This window comes from Nilaparvata lugens, chromosome 11, assembly GCF_014356525.2.
Source record: "Nilaparvata lugens isolate BPH chromosome 11, ASM1435652v1, whole genome shotgun sequence".
NCBI classification, from domain to species: domain Eukaryota; kingdom Metazoa; phylum Arthropoda; class Insecta; order Hemiptera; family Delphacidae; genus Nilaparvata; species Nilaparvata lugens.
In genome coordinates, this window is record NC_052514.1 from 19838234 (window position 1) to 19853429 (window position 15196).

Consider the following 15196-nt stretch of genomic DNA (forward strand, 5'->3'; position numbering starts at 1 on the left):
GTGCTGACGTAGAATATTATAAATACTGACAACTTATTTGTAGTCTACCTCTTTGTACATTTGTAAGGAACTAATAGTGTTACCAAGCACATCGAAACTTTTCTGCACTTGTCTCGTCTTCCCCGCATTCTGGTGCAGATGCGATTATATTTGACAAAATTTATTGAATACCGTATAATATATTGTAGAGCTTTTCCATAATTGAGACAATCGAGAAAATTGATTGTATTGTAGATCCCACTTTATTAATATTTGATGAGTTGGCTCCAACATGAAACTGTAGTAGCCTACTGTCAGCAAAATAATTAATAGAATGGTTTTGACAATACTATCAGTTCCTCTCAGTCTTATATGCAGTGTAACTTGGTTATTGCGGCCTGAACCATAGCGTCAATAAACGCATTTATTTATTTATATTACAAGTATGTTTTCAATCTAAAAACTATGGTTTTTAATTTCACCTCAGTCTAAAATAATTAAGATTTTATATAGAAAACTCTTTTATAGTGTGGCTCTGATTATATAACCTAGCGTCATTAAGTGTTGTTTGCACAGTGCAAGTTAAAAAAAATTTAAACTGAATCAAATTTATATCAAAACTCAATGTTGTAATGTGGTTCATTTTGAGTTTAAGCCACCAGATGATCGAATTCAGTTTAAGCTTTTAATGTGTAAATGGCCCTAAATGTATGGTCCTTTGAAATACGTTATAACCAAGTTTCACTGTATGTGTAGAAAACGACAAAATGTTGTGTTTTTATTTCATTTAAAATTGGTTTATTCAATTAAGAATAGGATTAATAATTTGTGTAGTAATCGTAAGAGGGAGGCGACGTGGTGGTTTCAGAGGCGAGACTCTTGTAGGGTTGTGCGTAACTGTAGTTGGGTTTCTCGAATGTGACGGTGGCCTGGAAGCCGCTGTCAGGGTCGGCACTGTAGGTGACAACTCGTAGCATGCCGTCCGGCTCGACGACCGTGTACTTGCCGGTCACCTCATCACCGGCCCGGGTCTCGTAGTGGTTCTGTGTGTTGCCCGTGTCCGGGTCCTCCACGCCGTAGGCGAACGCGTAGTCGGGTCTCGCCTGTAACACGGTTTTGTCGCAATGAAAGTTGAACAAGATGAACATTGCTGAAAGGTGCGATAATTCTAGCATAGAAAATGGACTAAATCTCAGAAAAGTGAAATCATAACCCTATTTCGAACTTTTAAAATGTTATCTAAATTTGGGAAAGAAATTAATAGTTCTTATATTTCCTCTCCCAGTCAGTGCTTTCTTGTAATAATAATAAATAAAAATGGCGAGACTTGTGTGTAATAATTATTATTCATGAGGCTTGTTCAGTAAAAAACTAGAAGTGATATTTAGTTTAGTGAGTGAGCCCAAGCACATTCAGAAATTAATATAAATAAATGAGCAAGTATGTAATATTTTGAATAGCCACACCTTAAGTTATGTTCACAATGCATTTAAACTCACCAGAGGAAAGGCGGATTCCCTCATATAAGTACATGTACATCTCAAGCCCAGTCAAATCTTCTATTGTTTCAGTTTTACTATTTAAGGTTGCTCACCATGCTTTCGGAATCTTTGGAAACTGGTGACATTTATCGGATTATTTCGATTTGTATATTATCCAGTTGCGAAAATTTCTTAGGAAAAACTCTTTCTTATCATTTTTGGGATTTGAACGTCCGAAGTTGAAATCGTTGTGGTATCGGTAACCATATTTCAGAATTGTTAACGAATAAATTCATGAAATTCTGAGCATACACATTCTTCAAGATGTTGCTTGTAGAATGGCATATTTGATTTCTCAGATTATCAATTATATGGAGATTTATTTCATTTTGAGAAAATAAACAAATTCTTGTTATTTTCAAAAAAAAAACTGAAATACATTTCTTTAAAGTTGGTATTCTAAAATTCATGCATGTCATTCGATAAACAATACCTTGAAGAATCTATCCTCAAAATTGCATGAATCCATTTGCTATCATTTCTAAATTGGATTACCCCAGAGACTTTAACTTTAGGTGCTCAATTCTCAAAAAGTAAAAATGATAAAAAAGTTTTTCCTTAGAAAATTATTCTATTTTGGTAACTTGATATTATCGAAATCGAAAAGGTTTGAAAAATTACACCAAAGTTTCTAAAAGGGTGGTGTACAATCTTAATTCGTTATTGTAAATGAGATTTTCAACTTACTTTGAAATCATGTGTCATAATGTAGCTCTTATGGTGCCAGGGTGGGAACTTTGGCACAGCTATCTCCTCGATTGGTCCGGACACAGGTCCACTGAAGCTGTTGTACTGGTAACCCCCTCCTGGTCTGAACTGCTCAATCATTCCAAATGCACTTTGCACGAGTGTCTCTGTCACTAGAAATCCCAAGTAGGTCTTCATCACGAGCCTACAACACATCGTTTTTGTTTCCACCTGCAACAAATCGTACATGTTTTTTCAAAATAGTTCCTAAGAAACAAGAGTTGAAAGTTAATAGCTAGTGCAAGTGAATAGTTTTATTAAATTTTGGCAAAAACGTCTTCTTTTTATAGAAAAGTTGAAGTAGGTAGCTCATTTATATAACGACAGTAGCATAGCGTTTATGAAAATTTAGTGAATAATATAATATTATCAGTTGATATATCACCCCAAACAAGAAAAATCTAGAATTTCAACTTTCAACTTTCTTGAAAGCTTGCAATGAGTATCATTAAAAAATGAAGAGCAAGAGTGGAATAGTCATTACACAGAGAAAAAAATTCAAGGAAATTTGAAAATAATTCAATGTTTACTATGAACGGATATATTTTTGCTTTTTTCAGAGGGTGATGCTCACATGAGCTCTAGGCTTGTGCGTGGGCAATGAGGCGGATGATAATGAGGGATGAAAGGACCTAATTAATCTTCAAATTATGTTTCTAATTGTCCTGATGGGAGCGATTTGTGTCAATAAATGTTTAAAGAAGTAAAGATTCTGTTCTTCTTCTCCCGAGCCTATGTCCCATTTCTCTTGGGGTTGGCCCTCCTAATCCTTTTCCGCCATTCTGAGCGTTGTTGAATTAATTCAAGCTTTAAATCCGTCAAGCTCATATCCTTGGAGATGGTAGGCTACCCATCCAGGTTGTCGGCGGTCTACCAGGGCATCTAGTAGGTTATTCAATTTCCAACTCGAGTCTGGTTATGTGCTCTTCCTTACGTCTCATAACGTACTCGTACCAGCGCAATAAATTATTTATATTTGCCGCTTTAAATGTTTCTCTCAGGTGTGCATTCCTGACTTTGTCTTTCAGGGTTATACCTTCAGACCACCAGATCATCTTCATCTCTGTAACATGGATTTGTTGTTCATCTGACTTTCGCGTAGCCGAACATTCAGATCCTTACATTAAAACTGGCCTAATTGCTCTCTTGTGTATGTTTCCTTTGACCTCGACGGGCATTTATATATATTTATTTATTATTTTACAAAGGCGACTTTCTAGAAGTATTTTACAATATACAATGTAGTATATACAATGAAGGTAGAGTTATGAATGAATAAAAATTATAGGTTATGCTATCCACTAGAATTGATTTGAGTCCACTTTTCTGTTGACGGGGCATCACAGATCACTCCCGTCAATGATCGCCATTTTAGCCATGCAGCTGTTTTACGATCCTTGATGTCTCTGTCGATGGAGGCTGTAGATGTAAGAGTAGATCCTAAATATTTAAAGTGGTCAACTTGTTCTAGAAGGGTGCTATCAAGCTGAAATTGTGCTACGATTCTGATTCCTGAGAAGTTACAGTACATATATTCTGTTCTATTACTTACTCTAAACCCCCAACTTTCTAATTCTGTGCACCACGCTGTCAAGTCTGTTTGAACCTTCTGTAATGTTTCTGCTACAAGAACTATGTTATCTGCATATAGAAGTGACCAAGGGGCTGGCTACTGAAGATATTTGGTAACGTAGTTCATGGTTACGTTGAACAACAGCGGACTAAGGGTGGATCCCTGGTGCACCCCGACCTTGACTTCAAATTCCTGCCCAACACCAGCAGGGCTGAGGACTCTAGTCTTGATGTCATGATACATGTCGTTGAGGATTTCGATGTATTATTCAGGAACCAGTTGTGTACGCAGTGCTTGCCATATTAGCTCTCTCGGAGCACGGTCGAATGGAATAAACGAGTAAAGATTGATTACTTAATTTTTTATCAACACCATTAAGAAGCAAATAAAGTTAGAACTAGAGCTTAGGTTTTTTAAATTCATCGACTTCTTATTTCTCTCATTTATTAGGATGCGTATAGTGGTCAAAGTGATCAGTAAAATCTAAAAGAAAAAATCGATCTCCTATACAATCAAAACTCTTTTCATGAAAATTATACTCAACTTCTTCTACGATTGATCTTCAAAATACTGTTACAGCAACAATACAATTCCCTGTCACTTCGAATATGTGCTAAGATTAAACCAAAAATTCCAAATAGACAACCTCCGATTTCTAATTTTGTCATTGATCTATTAAAATGAAGTAACTTACTTGATATTATTTTATGAATGCTACTTCATCTTTCAAATGTCAATAAATGAACAATTACCAAGGCAAACTCAACCACTTCACATGCTGAGACAAGCCTATTACCGTAGCACAAAAATACCGTTTAATCATTTTATTAATATTTTAGATACTACTTGTAATAATAATTTGTGTATGCTATTACTTAGCAGAGTGCTGAACAAGTCAACTTAAACATTGAAAAATAATGATTACTTACAAAGATCATTTCTGCGGCACCACCAAATCACTTCTAACTGTAGTGTGATGAATTGGCGTCATAATAAAGAAGTTGAGTGTGTGGGAGTTGTCCTGGCTGGGGGGGGGGGTGAGGTCAGAAGGAGACAGAGCCGAGTGTGAAGCGATGCGAGTCTGGACAATGTTCTGGACTATTTGCTTAGTGCAGTGCACTCGTACTGACAGTAATTAGATAATTCACCACGAACTTGGTGGAACATAGGCCACGCACCACGCACACACTGTCCACAACTGCCAACATAATCGATTATCATCTCCTTAGATCAAACAAAATATTTTCTTCGGTCTCACTCCATTTAATTCAATTTTTCTTACTAATTGTCATTAGACTGTGTGATCAAGCATGTTATATCAAATAAAATAGAAATTTTTTCAATCTGAATTTGGTTTACAGTTGAACATGATACACAATAATAATTGAGTGAAATGATTCAAATGTTTAATGACAGAAAACTGCTAATATAGTTGATAAATTGGCTAATAGATTCCTTGATGATATTGTACAGTAATTTGGTCACATTATCATCTACAGTACTTAGATTGGAAAGAGATGACATTATTTAATTCAATTTAATTTCCAGGTAATTCAAATGTTTTATGACAGAAAACTGTTAATATAGTTAATAAATTGGTTAATAGATTTCTAGTTTATATTGTACAATATTTAGCTCACATTATCATATACAGTACTCATATACAGATTTATAAGAGACTAGCCGTCAGGCTCGCTTCGCTCGCCATATCCGTCTAGCCAGGGGGCTCCGCCCCCTGGACCCCCGAGCGCTCGCCTGCATTTTTCATTTGAGCTTTTTCATCATATGTTAGGACGATCCAGTCGGGGGTCCAGCCTAAACGGATATGGCGAGCGAAGCGAGCCTGACGGCTAGTAATATAATATTCCCAGGAATAGTTCTGATTGAAGTAGCAGTGCCCAATCAATTTTTCCGCGATAAATGCATTTCAATCTTCAACTTGGTGCCAACCTAACAAAATTATTAATTTAGTTACCAGTTAACAACTGTTTCGGAGAGGTACTCTCTCTCTAGAGTATAGCTCTAGTCTATATTAACATATGGTATGAACACTTTTCAATTATAATTAAGAGAGTAAAAAGAATATACCTACATGCTAAAAGACGAACTTTAAACCATTAAAAACCACTTTGAATGAAAAAAGACTAAGAAATTGTCAAAAAACCACTGATTTATTGATAATTAGAAAGACCGGTTTCGGTTATTACACCGGTTATCAATAAATCAGTGGTTTTTTGACAATTTCTTAGTCTTTTTTCATTCAATATGAATAATCACCACAATATCAACTTCTCAACTACACAAAAAGAAAAAAAATTAAAAACCATCCTTAGAGTTAAAATATTGCCAAAAGATTTCTTAGTGCGCCTCTAAAGGGCCAACTGAACATACCTACCAAATTTGAACGTTTTTGGTCCGGTAAATTTTTAGTTCTGCGAGTGAGTGAGTGAGTCAGTCAGTCAGTGAGTGAGTGCCATTTCGCGTTTATATAGATGACATTTGCAACAATATATTAAGAACCATTTTCTGTTAATATCAGAGATATTTGTTTTCCATTTTCCTCTGTCCATCTAGCAGAAAATTAATTTAAAGTTATCTATTAAATTTTTCTACCATTTATTGAATTTCATTTATTTGGCTTGTTTTATATCAAAAACTATAAGATCAAATTAATGATAGACCTCTTACGTCCAACAATAAAAATTCAAAATAGTTTGGCACAAAGTGAATTTTTTATTTAAAGTTATTCTTGAATTCTTTTAATGAGAATTCAGTGTGCTTCATTGATGATACTAGACGTTATAAATTGCCATAGATTTAAACACTAATCAGATTCTCATCTATGCAATATTATTTGCAAATTCCAAACAACAGTCTTAACTCTATAATTTACAGCATTGAAACTTTATAAATCATCTTCATTTATTGTTCACTATTGGCTGTCCGTTAAGATCACCTAGAAATTTACTGGGCATTTGCAGGATTGGGCTCATTTGAAGATGTTCCTTTTTTACTATTGTCTATTATATTACATTATATTTTTTTATTAGAATGAACAATCTATTGAAATGATAATTCTCAGAGTAATAGATTTTCAGCTTTATTTCGGTTAAACTCTTCTGCAGACCACACAATAAAGTAGGTTAGTGTTGTAGGACATCTTCTGTTGTTATCTGTAATTATCGAAGTGTGAATGCTCAACTGATTCGTCTTGGCTTTCGTTATCTGCTGTTCATTTGGCGAAACGCAGTGCAATTGTTTACGTGCGTAACTCAGTCATTGGCCAGTCAAGTGTAGGCATAAACCTACCTGCCGCTTTTTCGCACTGTCACAAAGTTGTATCTGCACATTGAATTAGTTGCACATGCACGAGTATGCTTGTATGCTCATTAAATATATTTCATCTAATGACCCAAATTACAGCTGAATTTCAACTCTCCAGGACTTCAATGTAGATTAATCCACAGTGAATAGTTCATGTCCAGGAGTGATCCGTGGTCTAGTGGATAGAGTGCTTGCGTAGCAGCATGGAGATCCCGGGTTCAAACCCTCTCAATACCAAAAGTTTTTTAACCAGATCACTCCCGTGTTATCGGATGGGCACGTTAAACTGTCGGTCCCGGCTGAAGTATGACAGTCGTAAGGCCCATTGACGGCTTAAATTATATATTCAGGCGGTGGGACCTTCCCGCAAGGGACTCCCCACCAACAAAAGCCATACGAATTTACTTTTAGTTCATGTCCAAACTCAGGTACTCCTCGCAATTGTCCAAAATTCCGAATTCTGTTCTAAGAATCATTCAACCATATTGCAATCAAATATTTATATTTAAATTAATATTGAACACTTGAATATTCTCAACAACTGATCGGGCTTTGTTCTGCCCCAAAACTCTAGAAAATATTGCAATGATACCTCTGCAATTTAGTAATTCCCAAGCTAAGCAATCCAGTAGGATTCATGTGGGAACTGGGTAAAACAATGAATCATTGGAAATAATAAATTTACAACAATTTGTTTCACCTTATATCTGATTATAATCAATCAATGAATGATTCATTCATTCATCGATGAATGAACGGTGGGTCATTAATTAGATCGCTAATGATGAATTATTCATTCTATTATGCTTCATTGCTTCATTACTAGTATTGTATCGACTTGATAAGAAAATTACTGTGTACTCTCTCCCCTTTTGCAGATACTCCATGACTTGTTAGCGTGGTTACTGTAAATCAAGAAAATATGGATATCAAGGAAATCAACACATAATTAACAAAACTACAGGAAGAATAATACTCTTGGTAAGGATTTATTTAATAATTATTTGATGGGTCAATTTTGGGATGAAACTCAAAATTGTAGGACAGTGAAGAGAAACATCTTTCTTGCAAATCAATTTAAATATTTCGTAATGGTCATTGATTTTGGATACCATCACGAACTTCAGTATTGATTCACTTATATTTTATAAGATTAAAAGAATAAAGAGTGTATGTTTTCATGAGCATCAATGTCAATGTACAACACGATTTTATATTCTGACTAATTTGAAACCATAGCAAAATATTTTTCATATCATTAAACTCATATTTTGAAGATCCTCTTCCTCACTACCTTCTATAGTCCAGTACTCTACTCTGTTGTTTGAGAACATTCATTGTCATTATTTCAACATATGAAGAATATATTTTAAATCATGCTTCGGAATCCGTATTAATAATAAATTATTATATTGAGTGTACCCAAAATAAATATGACATTTCATTTGAAATGGATTTTCATCAACATTAACAGGCTGACCCTTACAATTATTTTTATTTTTTTACAGCTAATTTCAGATTATCAAGTCATGTGATCCTCTGAGAAATAATATACATTAAGTATACGCGTAAGAGAAATATACGCATTAAGTAATTTGTAAGACTGCTGAAGCTCTACTGTGGAGATTCCATGCTATGTGGATCAAACATTCAAGGTGAGAATGAATTTGTTGATTTCAAATGAGCAACTGTAGTTGAACGACTCTTCTATTTCTCTTGAAGTTTTAAAGTTTAGCTTGATTATTTATTATTGTTATTACTCGTCAACTTTACCGCACTCACAGAAGGGGTATTCGGATATGTCGATAATTTATTCAAATCAAGTCCCATTTCAATTATCTTTTATAGCAAAAATACATAAAAATTATTTAGTAGAATAATGCACAGTTACATAGATTAATCTAAAATTTTATAGACATACTCATGATAACTTTGAATGGTTGGACGAAAATCACAGATATGTACATGAACTAGGGTTTTGGTACTGGGAGTATTCGTATCAATTATTAAAATTGATCCAAGACATCCTAAAAAGTGTTAATAAATTAGAGTGAACCATGGAGAATATATTTTGTGAAAAAACTTATAGGCACTTTTGAATAGCCGAGATATTTCCAACAAAATCATTTTCTCTTACATGTCAATTTTACTCCCAGTCCTTTCATTATTTTATAGAAACTAATAACGTAGCACACAAACACTCATACGTTTCTGAAGATCTTCTGATTAAAGATCTACTAAATAATTTCCTCGCCATTCCAAGTAACACGTGACTGTAGTATCCAATGAACAATGGATATACATTTTTATATTAGTGTTCCAGCATGTATTAAAATAACAATAGACTTGCTTGTCAGATGTTTTAGGTATGGTTATTTTTTTTTGAAATCGATGAAATTACCATAAATTTTGTTTTGCAGATGACTGCAAAATTTATATCTGTACAAGACATGGGTTGAGCGGATGAAACATGGGAAGGACCTATCGAATAAGAAAGAAGCGGCGTTTGGCTTCCCCAGATAGCACGGCCTACCGCATCGGCAAGAGCAGCGGTGAAATTGATGGATTCACATCTCTGTCAGTGTGGATGTCGAAGGAAGGATGGAAACCAACTTGCAAAATAGTTCCTGCCATGTTTCCTGACACTGGCAGAGGATTCGTTGCTAGGAAAAACATTGAATGCGATGATGTAATAGTCAAAATACCGGGCCATCTACTCATCACTGTGAAAACAGTGTCTGGTTCAAAGATTGGCCGGCTTTTCAATGATAAGAAACCGTTCTCAGCTCAACAAGTGATATCTGCTTTTCTGATGTGGCAAAAACATGAAGGAGAAAAGGCGTTTTGGTGCAGTTACATTACTTCACTACCCAGTTCCTCTTCAAGTCCTGTCAATCTCCACGAGGAAGAACTTCAACTACTCCCTGAATTCCTAGCTCGCCCAATAAGAGCAGCTAAAGAAAACATACTTGACCTCCACTTAGATTTAATTAATTCCTTAGATGATTCTGATGTTTGTGATAATTGTAATGTACCTTTCACTGAAATCTTTAGTTTAGATAATTTTATGTGGGCCTGGTCCATGGTGAATTCTCGAGCAGTGTACATTTCTCCCGAGCGTCATTCAGAACATCTGATTAATCTGTCGGATGAGAACACTTTGGCTATGGCTCCTTACCTGGACATGTTCAACCACTCATGCAATGCCAAGGTGCAGGCGTATATCGATGCTAAGGACGACTCCTACCAGATAAGAACTTGTAATTCCTACCTCAAAAACCAGCAAGTATTCATAAACTATGGCTCTCATTCCAATCTGAAACTCTTCCTTGAGTATGGCTTTATCATTCCCAACAACCACAACGATGGAATTCCCATCTCTTATGACAATATAATATCAGGTGTAACAAAGTATTTCCCCTGTTTTAAAATGTATTCGGATGTTTTGAATAAGAGATACAAGTTTTTGAAAAGCCATGAAATGCTCAACAATCTGAACGTACATGCAGATGGCTTGTCGTGGAACACAAAGGTTGCCATCTACATCTTGACTTCTGCTGAAGATGTCAGTCCTCGTGCTATGCAACAGAAAGTGTTCTCCGGTTGTTTTGAAGATCGAGATTTGGAAATAATATCGAATGTAGGACTGTATATTGTTGCGAATAAGATAGTAGAATATCAAAAGACTCTACAGAGTTTTAATGATCGTGTGGGGAAACGTTTTACTGACAATGCTTGTCTTAAAATGGCTCGTGATCTTTTACAAGAGTACCTGAATGTGTTGGATAATAGTAGGGCTAGTTTTAACTTGTGACCTGTTAGAAGTTTGTGAACACCAAATATAAATTACAATATTTGTAAAGTGTTGATCTTTTATATAGTAAATTTTCATCCTAATGAATGCTGTTCTATTCTAATTCAGTTCAGTAATCATTGACAGGGTTTGAGTTGTAAAAAATGTTACCTGTACCCTTTAATATATTGTTTAACACATGTACGTTTAACTTATGTGTATAAACTATAATGTTTTTCTAACTTTTTTGTGATTCCTAATGATTCATTAGTACTTATAATTGTTGATTCCTTTTCATCTTTAAAACCCAATTAATATAACTCCGCCATTTCATTGTGTGCTCTTCTCTTCCGTCGCCGAAATCGATTTAAAAGAATTTGAATCTGCGAGTAAAAATACAGAGGTAGGTATTACAAACTGGACAATCACTGAACAATCCTTTATTAATAATTTTAAGGGTATTATTGTACAAAGTATACTATTAAAATTGTAAGAATATTGACTTTGGAAATCGCAAGTAAAATTATTTATGTTGTAGAGTATAGAGTGTTGAATAATAATTTTAAATAATGAATTAATTTTAATTTTATTATTATTAATATACCTTTCTAGTAAAATACCTATTTTAATAGGGCTACTTGAATGTTCAATTATAGAAAATTACTAGTCATGTAACACGGCCACTATGTAACATATGTAACCAACCCTATGTAACTATGTAACCATCATGTAACACTATTGGGCAGCAGTGTTTTGGCTACCAGTGTGGTGGTCGGGCTCGGCATCCAACCAGCAGCCAAAATATTATGTGGCTGCTAGGATGGCTGCTCTAGTTTAATAAGAGTGCCCAGTGATGGAGCGAGTGACCGCCAGCCCGGCTGACTGTGTCACCTGGTTGCCTGGCTGCCTTCAATACGGGGCCAACAAATTTATTGTAGAAAAACGGTGGAATCTTTTCTTTCCATTGTTATGAAGATTATTCTTTTCGAATGAGTAATACTCATACCAATACTTTGGTAATTATGAATTTTTAAAATCCGATTAATATTTTTTAGTAGTATAAGAAATATAATATAAGAAGTATAAGAAATAGAACTAGGGTACTAGTAATTTTCTATAATTGATATACCTTCATAATTGTGTATTGAAGTAATATTTCTTTTCGCTGTGGCTACAGTTACGGTAACCGTAGCTCGTATCGAGTTCCAGTAAACATTTGAGCATGCGCGGCTACCGCTATTTACATGTGCATTGTGGTGCTTGTGGTTTTTGGTCACATGGTTATGATTTCTAAGTAACTAACTAACTTCATTATTAACTAACTTATTTCTAACTAACTTCATTGAAACGATAGGTTATCATAACCATGTCACCAAAAATCATCAACACCACAATGCACATGTAAATAGCGGTAGCCGCGCCTGCGCAAATGTTTACCGGAACGCGAATGGAGTTACGGTTACCGTAACTGTAGCCACAGCGATTTCTTTTTCATTGTTTTAGACAATAGCATTTCAGAATTTTATTGATGTGAATTGAAACCATTGAACATTATTTTACATTGAACAAGTTGAGAAATACAAGAAAACCTCTTAAAAAATTGATTGAAATTATTAAGTTAGAAATCCATTATATTTAAAATCGACGATATATATTTCGGGCATCTTTTCAACAGTAACATACCGTACATATTAGACATAAAGATGAATTTTTTTTTTTAATAAATCTTTTAAATAAGTAGACCCCGAATTTTCCTTTAGTCCCATTTAGCTATGAATGGAATGTTTCCCATGGTAAAGTGTAACTGTATAGAGTATAATTATTATCAATTGATTCATTCAATAAACCATAAGATTGTCATGTGTAGAATAATCATAGCATTTCACACCAGTTACCAAATAATATAAGTCTGATTTTGTTGTATTTCCCCATAGACTTAATAAAATCCAGAGATAAAATAATTATTTTTAAAATCGTATTATTCATTGTCTAATTCGCCACCCATTTTCCCTATTAATTTCTAAAACATTCTAGTGTTTGTTTATAATTATGAGGTAAGCTTCTCATTTACTGGCTTCTTGAAGAATTATCATTTTATAGTATCTGATAATTTATTCTTCCACTTTCAATTAGTTTCATTATGGTTATTCATTTATTTTATTGTAGTTGATACCACATAAACTTTTATTTAGCTTGTGCGTGGGTGGTTTTATGAAATGATCAAACGTCCATGCCCACAGCGGGATTCGAACACAAGACCGCCAGGTGGCACTAGCAAACTGAAGGGTGCCTTAGTCGCCTCGCCTGAGCTAATAATGTATAAATGTTTGAAATCTGTATTTTTCCATCAGTTCCCCCACCTTTTGTTGTTTTAAGGAAGATGCTTTTCAACATTTCAAGACTGTGAAAACCTCTTTAGATGCAAGTACCAACTAGGGCGTATCTTGACACCCCTACACTAGATATGTGGTGGTACCATTTTCAATTTAAAAGCACCCTATCTGATAGAATACACCAATAGTCTGAATAAAGTAAGTTTAGACTTGAGCTTCCAGCCAACCACATATCGGTGTTGCCAGATCGAGTGAAATTGTGACTTTCTCAAATTTCATGCAAGCCCATGTAGGCCTATATTGATATAAAGATGACGGTGCAGCCTATCACATTCACTTGGGAGTGAAGAGAAGAGAACGGAAAAATCTATTTCTTACAATCTGGTATACTTTTCTTAACTTAAACCTGAACTTATTTTTTAGTGTATAGTTAAAGTGTAAATTTAAAGTATTGTGCTCACTATAACCTTAGTGTCCGGTTTCCCATTAGGGAACTTTGGACTATATACGGCGAGGTGGAACTACCCTTGGGTCTCCCCACCATTCAAAGCCATACGCTAATAATAAGTGTAGGCCTATAGTACTATTCCTATAATATATTATAGTCAACCGATGAACCCTTGCGGAGCACGGGTTACATACTATTAGTTGATTAATGTATTTATTTATTACAATGGAGGCAACGGGTTTCCCCAAATATGTATCCTTTACAATACAAATGAAAAATAAAATAATACGAACTTATGCAGAAAGAAATAATACAAATAACAAAAATACCACCTAATTCAGAAATGAAGAAACAAATATTTCAAATCTTAAACATAAGGTATGGAGAATTCAAAAATTCCCAAAACTTATAAAAATAAAGAATATAATAACAATTAATGAACAAAAATTTGAAGAATATACTATCAATAGAATAAATTTACATTATAACTGAAAGACGTCCCAAACATAATTTTGTCACACTGACACACCAACAATATATTTGGATCAGATCATGCTTATACAAGATCATCATACAACGCTTTCCGGAATTTAGCGCGAGAAAACCAGAAGATATCTAGGTGCCCAGATAAACTGTTACCTATAACTTCTTTGAATTCTATTAAGAGGGGAGTTGTAATTTCCAAGTGTTCTGGATCGAGGAACCGAAAAAGAAAACTAAGAGCGCCGAGTCACTGGTGGGATACATATATTCATTTTGTAGAGTAAATATGGTGAATCAATTTCATTATTTAAGATTCCAAAGAGGAAAATAAGCGCTCTAACATCACACCTACTTTCAAGGATGTCATATGGCATTAACTCCTCAATCTCAATGACTGTTGGGAAGTCAAATTGGACAGAAACGATTGAATTTTTTGAAGTACATGAAACGTAAAAATTTATTCTGCAAACGTTTAATAAGTAAGGTTCAATAATGAATAGATAATGTTTATGTGAAAGTCCTGAGCAGTGAGTATTTATTTCAACTTCATTTTAAAACTATAGGCCTAATAATTATGAATTTGGGACAAAATAAAAGGTTTGTAAGGGAATAATTAAAAACTAATAAAATAAGGTCATCAGACCTACCAGATAGTCAAGCGTCTAGTACATCCATAATATTGAAGATCACTATATACTAGGCATATGAGAAAACCCAATATTCTTTCATCAAAGATTGATAATACAGTAACTGTATTATAGCCTAGTTCATTGGGCTACCCACAGTTATGTGAGAAAGCAATTTAAAGAATCCATGAAGGTCACAGCACACACTGTTTTATGCACGAAGTTTCTATGTCTTATATTTATGAGTAGTTATTTATACTAATGTATAATGAAATATAATATCAAGTAATAATATGATATAATATTAATCAATAATATAATATTATATCCAGTACGGTATGTGTTCTTA

The 15196-nt window shown here is 34.4% G+C and overlaps 2 protein-coding genes across 4 annotated transcripts in view; one reads left to right on the forward strand and one right to left on the reverse strand.

Moving 5' to 3' along the window:
- Positions 1-12935, forward strand: part of LOC111052426 (SET domain-containing protein 4) — a 58133-nt gene extending 45198 nt beyond the window's left edge. For both annotated transcript variants that reach the window (XM_039437786.1, XM_039437787.1), the window contains 3 exons: positions 8043-8145; positions 8673-8819; positions 9585-12935. In XM_039437786.1, coding sequence (XP_039293720.1) covers positions 9635-10978 — 1344 coding nt within the window. In that variant the 5' untranslated portion in view covers positions 8043-8145; positions 8673-8819; positions 9585-9634 and the 3' untranslated portion in view covers positions 10979-12935. The remainder of the gene's footprint in view (positions 1-8042; positions 8146-8672; positions 8820-9584) is intronic.
- LOC111052530 (cuticle protein 7-like) lies at positions 518-15034 on the reverse strand. Of its 2 annotated transcripts, none has more exons than XM_039437790.1 (3): positions 14869-15034; positions 2208-2438; positions 518-1082 (listed from the first exon to the last, which is right to left on the reverse strand). In XM_039437790.1, exons 2-3 carry the CDS (start codon positions 2421-2423, stop codon positions 798-800), a joined length of 501 nt encoding a protein of 166 aa, XP_039293724.1. In that variant the 5' UTR covers positions 2424-2438; positions 14869-15034; the 3' UTR covers positions 518-797. The 2 variants fall into 2 exon arrangements, with proteins under 2 accessions (XP_039293724.1, XP_022194939.1); XM_022339247.2 differs by lacking the exon at positions 14869-15034 and adding an exon at positions 4770-4877.
- Positions 15035-15196: the final 162 nt, after the last annotated feature.